At 36.2% G+C, this 12,351-nt stretch overlaps 2 protein-coding genes across 2 annotated transcripts; one reads left to right on the plus strand and one right to left on the minus strand.

Annotated features, from left to right (window-relative positions):
• Positions 1–712: 712 nt before the first annotated feature.
• On the plus strand, positions 713–4,761 carry tac3b (tachykinin precursor 3b). The gene is made up of 7 exons (XM_058779804.1): positions 713–797; positions 883–995; positions 2,050–2,143; positions 2,364–2,402; positions 2,494–2,547; positions 2,847–2,907; positions 3,059–4,761. The coding sequence occupies exons 2-7, from the start codon at positions 897–899 to the stop codon at positions 3,075–3,077; spliced, it is 366 nt and encodes a 121-aa protein (XP_058635787.1). The 5' UTR covers positions 713–797; positions 883–896; the 3' UTR covers positions 3,078–4,761.
• Positions 4,762–4,770: 9 nt separating this feature from the next.
• Positions 4,771–12,139, minus strand: c1galt1lb (core 1 synthase, glycoprotein-N-acetylgalactosamine 3-beta-galactosyltransferase 1, like b). Its single transcript, XM_058779803.1, has 4 exons — positions 11,492–12,139; positions 10,521–10,778; positions 8,118–8,782; positions 4,771–6,752 (listed from the first exon to the last, which is right to left on the minus strand). The coding sequence occupies exons 2-4, from the start codon at positions 10,738–10,740 to the stop codon at positions 6,495–6,497; spliced, it is 1,143 nt and encodes a 380-aa protein (XP_058635786.1). The 5' UTR covers positions 10,741–10,778; positions 11,492–12,139; the 3' UTR covers positions 4,771–6,494.
• Positions 12,140–12,351: the final 212 nt, after the last annotated feature.

The raw sequence follows: 12,351 nt of genomic DNA on the forward strand, positions 1-12,351 counted from the left end.
GCAGCAATCATCACACAGAAACAGACTAAAGAGGTTAAAAGGTCAAATTTAATTTTCTTACAAAATGTATATATGTTTTAAAGAATATTTCTTCCCGTTTCAGAGAATGTTAAATCTAAGCCTTGCTTAAGAGCCATAAGCATGCATCAATCAGGCTCCTACAGATCTTAATCAAGGCACCACCTTTTCTATAACTCACTGACAGCTTTGTCCTGATGAAGGACATATCTGTAATGAGATGGAGTAAATGGAATGACCAGTATAGATGACTCATAATCCCACTGAATAATAAGCGTTGAACCCCTGTCACACACGTGTCTTTCTGAATCAAAAATCCGTGGAACCTCAAACACTCTTTAAATGAGTTCACAGAACACAATGCAAATAACCTTGTCCATTTACCAACTTATGATTCTGCACATAATGAAATGTAAAGCAAGTTTTCTGCTTAATCGCTGCTTCACAAATCTTACATAAATAAAATCTGCATAGACTATATTGAACTGAATTTTACATGATGTGAAACTCAAGAGACGAGGTGTGTGTTTAGTAGTAATATAATTTACCACACAAATACGTCAAGCCTCTATGTGTTAATGGCTTTGCGTCACTAGAATATGTTAGCATCATTATTTGGTTCGTTTTGGAGAGCCAGCTTGCCCGAGTTTGTGTGAGCGCAGCGCGCGAGCGCTACAAATAAAGGAACGCGCGCACCTGCGAGCCTTTACAGCTCTGGAAAGACAGAAGAACTGAACATCATCCTCCTGAACTCCAGCTCATCTCAGTGTATTTCAAAGGTATCATTACTTCTTTGAATTAATTATTCTAGCTTTATAAGAAAGAAGTGTATGGTTTGGATTTTCTAAATAAAGTTTGGCTCAGGTGTGGATCTGAGGATGTCCTGCGGTTGGTTGCTCGTGCTGTTCTCTCATGTGCTGCTGATGCTCGCGTATCCTCGACCCTCGCGCTGTGCGCTCGACTATCCGTTATTCACGGTAAGTTCACGTTAAACGACACTTTAAAAAGGACATCGTTGGTTTGTTCGACGGACTTGCTCTATGAGATGAAAAGGTGCGCTATGTGCCTTAGAATCTAATAGGGGCTAGTTGTCACACTGAAGTTAGCCTACATAAAAGTTGCATTCTAAATAACACCTCCTCCAGTAAAATAATAATAATAAATAATAATATATAGATCTATATTGTTTTTCATCAAAATATATAACTGTAATATACTCGTATAATTATTAATATAATGCAGATTAACCTTTCCACACTAGTAGGCTATGCTAAAGTTTTTAACACTTTTTTTTAATTGCACCTCAACCGGTAAAAATAGTAATAATAATAATAAAAATTGTAGCTGTGAATGTCTATCTATCTATCTATCTATCTATCTATCTATCTATCTATCTATCTAGGCTATCTATCTATCATCTCAAATATTTACATGTATTACAATATTTACATATATACTATGAATATATATACATTCCACAATAGCATAATATATGCTAGTGTATTTTGATTGTGGGGTCACTTGTTTGCTCAACAGGTAGGCTATTGCAAAATCTACATTTTAGCGGAGGACAAAATTCACAAAGAATTTATGTTATATTTATACTGGGAATATGACCACTCAAAAAGGCAACCGATATGGAAAGAATGTATGGAGATGGCTAGAATGAATCATAATGACTCCATTAAAACCTTAATGGCTCTATTAATGTGATATCTGACTGTTAAATATGAGCTCAAACAGAGGTTCAGTCATGTGTGTTCACACTAGCAAACTACACACATGCAGGTTCTCTCACACACACACACACACAAAAGGTTGGTAGACCATTTTTGCAATATACCACTAACTGCTTTATTCTATTATTTTATTGTATTGTAAAATCAGTTTTTCAAAGCAGTTCCCCGATCTTTATTTGAGTTGTTTTTATAACTTTAATGTTCATCACAGTCTGGACTCTTCATGTTACTGAGTCATTCGCATTAGTGAGTCAGACTTTCATTTGCGATCCTGTTTGTGTTTTCTATACAGGACAACAGCGACCCCCAGTCTGAACGCTATGAGAAACGATATAATGATATTGATTATGACAGTTTTATTGGCCTGATGGGCAGGAGGAGCGCAGGTGAGACACAGAGAAACTAATGATGAAATTTGCTTTTAATAGTATTAAAACGCACAATATTGGGACATCATTTACTCACCTTCATGTTGTTGTTTCACAGTAAAATATCATCATTAAGGTTTAAAACAACTTGAGGATGAATAAAAGACAGAACTGAGAGCTATTCCTTCAAGGTTAAGGGCATTTTGTGTTGGTTTTATTATTCATTTTTATTTCACAGGAACAAATCGTGACACACATTTACGTCCACCATTTAAACGTAAGTTCCAGATTTATTCATTAACATACACCTATTATTAATTAAAGTAACATCAGAGCTTGATGAGATTTTTCTCTTTGGTTTTTTGCAGCTAATATGAATGACATGTTTGTTGGATTGTTAGGACGGAGAAACACTGTGCCTGGTAAGTCTGTGATAGGACATGTAAACGGTGGTCAATATTTGTCAACCTAAAGAGTAAATGGGAAATAAGAAAGTGCAATAATTTGAGTTTAATTTATTATTCATTGTCTATATTTATGTCACCATACGCAAGCAAACCTATATTCAAGGCTTTAGCATTTGAAATTTGCACAGTGCAGAATGATTGACATACAGAACACTTCAGTGAATACACTGACCTCTAGTGGCCTTTATATAGCATTGTAATAAATGAATATCTAAAAAAAAAACAAGCCTTATATTATTTGTTTTGTCTACCAGCTATTCCTACTTGGAGAGGACAGAGAAGAGGCAACGTTTTCTTAAAGAACAGAAGGCAGAGGTGAGAATTTGTAAGTTTACCTTAAGTTCAAATGAACGGTTGCATTAAAGACAGAATTGATGAATTGCTGATGATCGACACAAGTCATTTTTATCAGAGGTTTCTACAAAATTTTATTGATTTTATTGTATTGTTGTTTTTTTTCATGAAGGTTTTGCTGTGGTGTATGAAGCCTCTTCAGTCCAGAACTCATCCACCATGAAATTCTGTCATTCTGAAGAACAAAATATCTGTCTTTGTATGATAACTAAGCTAGAGTTAGTTTATTGTCAGTGCCTTCATTGTAGTATTTATTTATTTTTTTGTCTTTTTTATGTAGGATAAGAATTCTTACATTTATGCCATTAAGATTTCTGAGTACAGAACGCACCAGACTCAAATCAGACAAAGGATGTGTTGATAGATTTACTTGGTTTTCATGAATGATAACAATCCTGGGATAAAAAGACATATGTAGGAAGGCCGAAGAATATATATGGTACACGTAAATTTTCTTACTCATACCTTATTCATTTTACATATGCTTATTCATAATGATGCAAAAAAATATTATTTTATTTATTTATTCATAGAAGAGACCACATAAAAACAGTTTAATGTAAAATAAGTCTTTATTTAATATGCTGGTTATTATTCCTCATTGAATGATTCTTGTCATACATTTGCCTCACACTCTTTTATAAATAAAAGATTGCTGTGGAAGTACTGTACAGGATTCCCTTTGTACATAAAAGACCCTACCGACAAAAGAGAATGAGAAAGGAGCACATATACCTTTGGATTAAAGATAAGGGCATGAAACGCATGAATTCAGAAATGCAGATTCACTTTAACAGGATTGGAAGGGCTGGTTTTGATGTTTGATGCACTATGAATGGTTCTGCTTCATTTCTGACAAGCTGGGTTCCCTCTTCATTTTATAATCCACTACACATCTCCCAGAGTGCAGAAGCAAATTTCTATGGGCCGCCTTAGTCAACGCAATTTGGCAAAGCTTTGCTCAAACAATGCAACGTCTCTAGAGAAAACTCTACTCCTCTTAAGATTTTTCTTTCTGTTGAGGACCTTAAATATGCAAACTTAAGTCAACTTACAAAGGAGAGGGAATGTTTACAAAGGAATTTTAGCCAAAGAGCTTTTCTAAGGAAGATCATTTGCATACTAGGAAAGTATGAGCATGTTCAAACATTTCATAGCTAACTTCTCTTTGAAATAATGGAAATTTACCCAAAATACTTGTCATACTTAATCATACTTAAAGTGGGTGGCGCAAATTCAAGAGTGCTTTTCCTCTTTGAATCAACAGAACAGCACAGAGTACTGCAAACATTTCCATTACTCTAGCACTTTCACAAAGATTTCCCTAGCTTAATTCACACCATGTATTACTGAATACTCACTAAGTAAATCATAAATCATGTTTAGTCAAAACCTTTGAAACAATTTCAAGATGTACACAGAATTTGATTAGGAACTAAAATGAGGATAATTTTACCAATAATATATAAACTGTATATCTGTATGTATTTGTATTTGCTCATTTGACTGAGTCACTTGAAAACCATTCAGTTCTATGACAAAAGCAAAAGTGACTTTGTGCTTGGAGTGGTCAAAGGACAAAAGTGGTTTGTATTAAAATAAACTAATTTCCAGTTCAAATAAGCTTATTCATTCAAATAAACTTTATTTGAATTCCTTCATAATTATGGTAAGTGTCGTACCATATAGCGCACAGTGCCGGAAAGATGACTCTCTGATGGACAGAGTTTGAGCACTGTTGCCTCTGATTTAACTCTCAGCTTGATCTCAATTCCTATCATACGGAATAAAAAAAAAAAAAAAAAAAAAAGGAAATTTGAATGATACACATTTAGTGTGCATTATTTTAAAAGGGTCCTTTCAAAGAACTTACCAACACCAGCACATTTAGAGGGACAGTTCAACCAAAAATTAAAATTCTGTTATTTACTCAGACTCATGCTTTTCAACACATATGCTGAAGAATGTTTTGTTTATATAACAGGGTCCAATCATGAAAAAAAAGAAGAATAAATATATCTTTGTTTCTCAAAAAGACACCTTATTGAGTAATTGAGACAAAGCACACACCACAAGAAACTGAATCAATTTCACCACCCTTGACAAGCGGCTACATCAACTTCAAAATCAACACGTCTAATCTCACACACAGACTGCTGTAGGAGTCGCAACACTGGCAGCGGGAACCGAAGCAAAACCTGACATTTAATCCCAGATAAACAAAAACCTTTAGTCACACTTCAAACAATTAAATAAATCATTATGTGGTCAGTTCCAGTAACTCAAAAACTGCATTACTTCACAGCGTGTTACACTACACCATTCATCTACAAGACTGCAATTCCCATTAGCATGGAGAAAAAACTGTGTATACTTAAACTGTCTTATCTACCTTGCTACCTTACTTCTTTCCCAGGCACTCGTGAACTATTGGGCCAGCCAACAGGATCTTACTAATCCAAATTCTTGCAACATTCTTAATGGGGTAGTTCAACCAAAAATGAAAACTTTGTCATCATTTATTCATCCTCGTGTTGTTTCTTCTGCTGAACACAAAGGAAGAGATTTTGAAGAACAAAACAATTGCTGGTAGTCATTAACTTCCAATAGTATTTTTTTGACATACTATATATGTAAATAGCTACCAGAAACTGTTTGGTTACCTACATTCTTCACAATATCTTCTAATAGAAACTTTTTGGGAAGAGTAAATGATGACAATTTTCATTTTTGGGTGAACTAACCCCTTTCAGAGAAGGGTAACATCCTGTTTTGATGTCAGTTGAAGGACTACATCCTAGTTCATTTTAATTTCGATGTAATCTTAGTCAAAGTAAATTGTGCATGTTCCGCTTTGGCAAAGGTATTGTAGATTGTGTAGAGAAAACCCCACTGGAGCTTGAATGTTTGCTGAATTTGTTTGCAAGCTATGATATAATCTGCACTGTTTAAATATTACCTAAACTCAATACAAACGTGGCCAACAAACGACTTATGGAAATGCATGATTTTTCCAGAGCAGAGGTACCAATTCAAGGGAATGAGCAAATGAAAGGAAAACCATGGCCCCTTTTTCTTATGGTACTGCTATTAAATCATACATGGTGGTGTGTTTATGATGACATTGCATAGCAAACTCATATTTTTATATTAAGAAAAAAAAATTAGAAATGAATGCAAAGTATAACGAATGCAGAGGCATCCTTGCTTCTGGCCCCAAAACATTACCAAATGTTATTATACTATTAAGGCAGGCTCCAACACTCATAACCCAAAAACCACATACACGCTCTACAAGTCTAAACCTTCATGTCATACAATTCCGCACTGTCATATTTAAACATTCACATACAATTGCATTATTAAGAGGAACACAGTCCCAACTGTACCAATTGATTAAATCACGCAAACCTGTCATGCACACATTTCTGTGGCACAATATTGAATATATTTTAAGACACAATCCAAAAAACAACGCCATCCCAAAAACAGTTCTTTTGGAAGAAGATTTTAAATGTTACTTGTAAAAATTCCAATGCAAAAATCTGCTATAACTTTTCATCATGTTCGTGGGATTTCTTTTCTCCTTCCTGTTTTTCTGCCCCCAGCTTTTCCTCTATGTCTCCGATTTCCACTTTGTCTGGGACTGGGGCATTGAAGTCTTGTATGACACTGGGCTCAGGGGGCTGATAGCGGTATTTGTAGCCAAAGGCACGCAAGTGGTAAGTGTAGTATTCCAGCAGGTACATCTGTGATGCATCCATATAGTGGAAAGAAACAGCCAGGTCTGAGCAACACTGTGGGCCCTGAGAAAAACAGAGAGAAAGAATATATTATTATATGAATACATATAACCTGTAACTGAATACTCGCCATGTTGTTCCAAACCCAAGTACTGACAGTTCTTTTTTTAGGCAGTTCCAATGAAAGTGGACTGCATCTTTTAATATCAATAAAAAGCATCATAAAATAGACTGATTATAATATATATCAAATCACACCGAGTTGGTTCTGGCTCAAGGACACAGTTGCAGAAGATTTTTAGTGAAAAAAGACTTACATTCCTGACTCCAACTTGGAATTTAAATCACCATTCAAATCGATGACTTTTATGGTGCTTTTACATTCATTTGAAGCAAGAAAATTTTGGTCCCCATTCAGTGTAACAGAATGAAAAAGAGCCCATATTATGCAAACATTTTTGTGTTCAACAAAAAAATGACTATCAGAAACATCTGATGAGTTTGGTGACGTTCAGTATGGGTAAACTATGAAAAACAATTTCCCTTTGTATTCCAAGTAAAAAAAATAAAAATACACGTTTGAATCAAAACAAGGATTAATACTGCAAATAAAAACAGAATTTTCTCTACTTTTTAAAAAATTCTTAACTATAAGCTAGTCTTTTCTCGTTTTTCATTTCGTCAGGCAACAGCGCTTAAAGTAATAAGTGCCAGCACAAATGCACTCAGTAGACTCTGATCTGTGCCAAAACAAACTTGCGCACACTGGGCCTGCAGTGACACAGGAATTAGTGGCTTTTGACTTGAAAAGTACATAGTAAATGTTCTTGTGCGTCATTTATTTAAATAGGATGTATCTAATGGGTGAGATTCACACCCTCAGGGTGCACTAAATGCAAACGTAGAAAGACTGAAGTCTGATTTTTCACCTTTAATACGACTCTTCTGAGTCTACACAGGTAGCACCTTAACTGAAAAGTGACTGCTTTGAAACAAAGTCATAATGCCACAAAAGTGGAGACAGATATTTTCTTCTGTATTGTGACGCACATCCAAGTTTTACAGATCATAAATTTTTTTTTTTTTTAAACTGTAGGGCGGACACTCAGATCTGAGTGCAAACGGTCGATTGCAAAAAAATGGGTGTGTTTAAGGTCATATGTCACCAGAGAGAAACCTGTCTTTCCACTGGAAAATTTGATTATTCACTGGCTATTTGAATAAAAAAAATAAATAAATAAATAAAAAAAGAGGAAATAAAAGGTATGCATGGATAAACTGTTCTCAATACATGATAATTCAAGCAAAAAAACAAAAATATTGATGAAGGAGACTACTGGAGCCTATGATGCCATCTAGGTAGGCAGCAATCTCTAAAACTAGGTTTTAGAATAGATCTCAGACAATCTTCACTGAATTCGGACTCACCTGCACAATGGGGTAATAACAGTATTTCCAATACCAGAAGGTCTTAGGAAATGTGCCAGTGAGATGGGACTCTGGTACGAAAGGATGGAATGTCTCTCTTTCTAAGGTGTCTCTAGAGTCTCCTGCCACAACGCCTATCTTCTCCATACACTGACCCAGAGCTAGGTCCTCTATTGAGCTAGTGTGAGTGCACACTTTGGTGCGAAAGCCCTCCACAAACCGCCTCAGAGCCTCTTTGCTAAGCACGTAACCAGCGCCGCCACTCATGTAGCCCTGTTTTACGTATGGCTTAAACCGCCGGCCAAAATACAACGGGTCCTCTGGAGAGTGGCTGGCCAGAATCCAGCGCAGGTTGTCGACGACCACGTAAGTGTCGTCATCCGCTTTGAGGAACCAGTCTGCCTCATCCCCGTGCTTTTCCATGACGTAGTGGAAAGCACGAATGGTTTTCCAGTACAGCTGATCCCGACCTTCCTTGGTGTTTAGGCCAACTGTGGGAAAATCAGGGTCGTCCACAGAGCTCACGAAGACCACAATGTTGCAGTGGCGACTCCACGTGGCTTTCACGTGCCGAGCTTTCTTCTCGAGGTTATTAGGACCGGTCATGACCCAACACAAAATGCGGACATGCTTATAGAGAGCATCAGCAAGAGTGCCATCCTCACCTACGAGAGACAATGTACAAAGTAGACAAGAAAATTTTGAATGTGAATGACGCTAGTGAGAATAAAAATTCATTTGTCAAAATGCAAGAAACTCCAAGTGATAGTTTACTGAAAAATAAAAATTCTGTCATTTTGTCAATCTAATGTCATTCCGAAGCAATAAGACATTAGTTCATTTTCTGTAACGTAAATGAAGATTGTTTTTTGTTTTCTCATGATTTTTTCCATCCATTGACAGCATCAAAAAGCTCGACACTGTAAAAGTAATTCAAGTGAATTGTGCTGTTTAAGTCTTCTTAAAGTGAAGTGTAAATATTTTATTCATATTCACATATAAACAGTGGTCAATGCACATATATAGAGCACATCAAATATTGTCACTGCTGAATAAAATGTGAAAAAAATATGAAAAACTATTTAGGCTTGAATGTGAATAACAGCCTAAATTAAATCTTTTCATTACAAAGTAAATGTGTCTCTTTAGGAAACTTGGATTAAACACTTGACTCGTATGAATTACATTGTTTATGTTTTTATTAAATAAATTTTTTGTTGCAGAGACTTTTAATGGAGAGACAGAAATCTCTCAGGTTTCATTAAAAAATATTTTCATATGCGTTTCAAAGATGAACTACATAAGGGTGTGAGTAAATGATGACAGATTATTTTGTTTTGGCGAAATTAACCCTTTAAAATTAACTAGGCACAAAGCCAAAGGGCTTTTAAAAATTGACAAACACTTTAAAAAAAAAATCATTTTCTATGAAGTACGGAATACTATTATCTGTCTAAATTTATGCCAAATATTTATTCCTAAAATTTAGAGCCAGCATCTGGAAGTCCAGTTTATTACTTTTGGGATAGTTTACTGATAACCAACTGGCCATAAAACCTTTCTGTAAACTTTAACAAGGATAACACATCAGATGTGAGCCCAATATTAAAAGCAAAGTCCATCTCTCCAGGGAGTTTACACAGTCAGAGGCAAACATGCCCATAAAGAGTTCCTCACACATAGAAAGCTTGAAACAGGTTAACTCTTTGCTCAATTGTAATATCAGGGTGTGAAATTATAACATCAAATCATATCAATAAAAGGTTGTAAAAGCTGAAGCACTGTATGCATCATCTGGCTCTAACAGTCTAACACACCTCTTTTGGGAATGCCTTTATTTTTGGTATTGCAATAATTAAAAGATTTCACAGAATACTTGTTTTTTGTCGATCATAAGACTTGACAAACAACTTTTCTAAAAAAAAAATTAAATACGACTGTTTATAACAGGCTATTTAGGGGATCATGTCCATATTATGGTTTCCAACAAAACCATGCAAAACAAGTTGTACAGGTGAAATAACAGAGCATAAGGAATGTATTTTATTTAAATGCTTTTTAAGTTATTCCAGCCTGATACACACAATTACCTTATAGTAAATATGCTTAAGGACAAAAGAAACCAAGATTCAAATTCTGCCATCATTTTCTCACCTCATGTTGTACCAAACCTGTATGACTTGATTTGCTACTATTCACTTACATCTCATGGTTTGCCATTCTGCCTATCATCTTCTTTCAGGTTCCACATATGAGTCATAAAGGTTTGGATCATTTATGGGCGTTTGATCGATTTAATATACACTGTGGTACTTTATAGATACAGAGTTTCACTTATAGTTCTCATACAATGAATATATTGTGTTTGCTGCTTATAAGCATTAGTTTCTACATAGTATTTACCTGTATGGTGAGGATGATTGAGGTTGAAGAGAGCCGACCGCTCCTTCTTCCAGTTCTTGTTTTCTTCTTCAATCATCTCCAGCAGGCTTTTCTCGTGGGCCTCGGGTTCAACCGACCCCAAATTCCGCGTGAACCCAACCTGACGCAGGAGCACGTACAGGGTGCAAGTGCCCACCACAAAGCCCACGTAGAACGCGGAGCGCGCGCCGAGAGCTTTCATCACGAGCTCTGAATGTAGAGACTCTCACCTCAGAGTGACTATTTAGAAGACAGACAGAAACACAAAAACACTAACTACAACCAGCAGAGGATGACGCAGTGTTGGTCAAACCTGTCATTAGGCTACGTTCACGATTCAGATCTCATTAATCCAAAAAACAAAACAAAAAAAAAACCGGAAATAAATGTTATGCGCGTGCAGTCTGCGTGACAGCAGCTATATGAATGACTATGACAACACTGCGATAGAGAGCAGCATGCGTCGTCATACCAAGATCCAACTAATGACAGCTAAACGTTTACACTGGAAAATTATGCTGGATTAAATTGTTTAAATTGGTTAATTCGTTTGTTTAAGTGTGGACAACACTAACAGGCGTAGTGTAATTGGCGTTCATCAAATAATCAATTTGTCTTTAGTACTCCTAACAATTTTGATTAGTAAAATACACGTCGTCATTTAAAAAATTACACTTGCTTACTAGCACAATAGTAGTGAACTAAGGGGGCCCTAATTGTGTTAAATAAACCCTAAAATGTTAAGACGAAATACACCATATAGTGACATCAACTGTTACTTTTGTTATTATTGAATTACAAAATTAATGGAAGGTTATTTTAATCTATGAACACTTTTTCTTTTTTTTCTGACAACAAAAAAAGTTTCAAAACCGGCAGCTTCGTCATGATTACAGCAGAAGTACCAGAGCGAATCTTTTAGCCTTTCTTAGGTAACAAGGTGACAATCTTACCAGACAGCTTATTTCCTCCATAACAGAAGTGAGAAAAACTGCAGGATTCGGCACCGAGGCCATTTCAGTCCATCTCAGAGAGCTAGCATAACAGTACAGCTGTGGTTTTCAACTTAAATCCAAGAAATCTGACAGCCTAATCAGATACATCGGCTTCAAAGTCATGTCCTGGCTATTTTCTGACCTATACAAAATTCGCTTTGGGGGATAATAAGGCTTTACTTCAAGCTAACTAGCAACGTGCTTCCTATCTCTTCCTATGTTAACTGAATGTTGTTCACCAAGTAAAAGCCGAAATGTATGGGGGCGGTTCAGTTCCGTATTATAATTAGCCGTCCCTTTTCAGAGCTACTCCCTGTCAAACTTTGTTTCGTGGACAGTGACACACACCCATCCCACGAAGTTGTGTCGCTTTTATTTATAAAAAAAAAAAAAAAGGAAAGCTTTTCGACTACACCGTTCTCGAAACGCTTGAGGAACTGTGTAATATGAACTGTGAACTGTTCGCGTCAAGACATACTGAAGCGCATTTGATTGGACGGATCGACTGTCAATCTTACGCTAAACGATGATGTCATCTGAACGGCGGGCTATGATTGGACCACATGTATACAACCGTGGAACACATTCCAACAAGCGAAGGCAGGGAAGAAGAATCATGCCGAGAAAAGTGTTAAAGATTCTTGTGATCGATTTCAACTACGCCTAGCCAAGCCGGTTGTAAAAGGGGGAAGGGTTGAGATCGTTAAAGTCGTGTCGTGTGTGCTTCCTCAAATGCTTACGTTACGAGCACAACCCTATGCGAAAATTTACATAAGTAATTTTTATTTTATTGCGTTTTGTGGCAATTACAGGGATAA

Source organism: Onychostoma macrolepis, chromosome 06, assembly GCF_012432095.1.
Source record: "Onychostoma macrolepis isolate SWU-2019 chromosome 06, ASM1243209v1, whole genome shotgun sequence".
In the NCBI taxonomy this organism is placed as follows: Eukaryota; Metazoa; Chordata; class Actinopteri; order Cypriniformes; family Cyprinidae; genus Onychostoma; species Onychostoma macrolepis.

Excerpts from the sequence above, each read along its gene's own strand:
- tac3b (XM_058779804.1), top strand. The coding sequence starts at position 897 with ATGTCCTGCGGTTGGTTGCTCGTGCTGTTCTCTCATGTGCTGCTGATG. Across the intron at positions 996-2,049 it reads TCGACTATCCGTTATTCACG|GACAACAGCGACCCCCAGTC; the intron begins GTAAGTTCACGT and ends TTTTCTATACAG. Across the intron at positions 2,144-2,363 it reads GATGGGCAGGAGGAGCGCAG|GAACAAATCGTGACACACAT; the intron begins GTGAGACACAGA and ends TTTATTTCACAG.
- c1galt1lb (XM_058779803.1), bottom strand. The coding sequence starts at position 10,740 with ATGAAAGCTCTCGGCGCGCGCTCCGCGTTCTACGTGGGCTTTGTGGTG. Across the intron at positions 8,783-10,520 it reads CAATCATCCTCACCATACAG|GTGAGGATGGCACTCTTGCT; the intron begins GTAAATACTATG and ends TGTCTCTCGTAG. Across the intron at positions 6,753-8,117 it reads GTTATTACCCCATTGTGCAG|GGCCCACAGTGTTGCTCAGA; the intron begins GTGAGTCCGAAT and ends TGTTTTTCTCAG.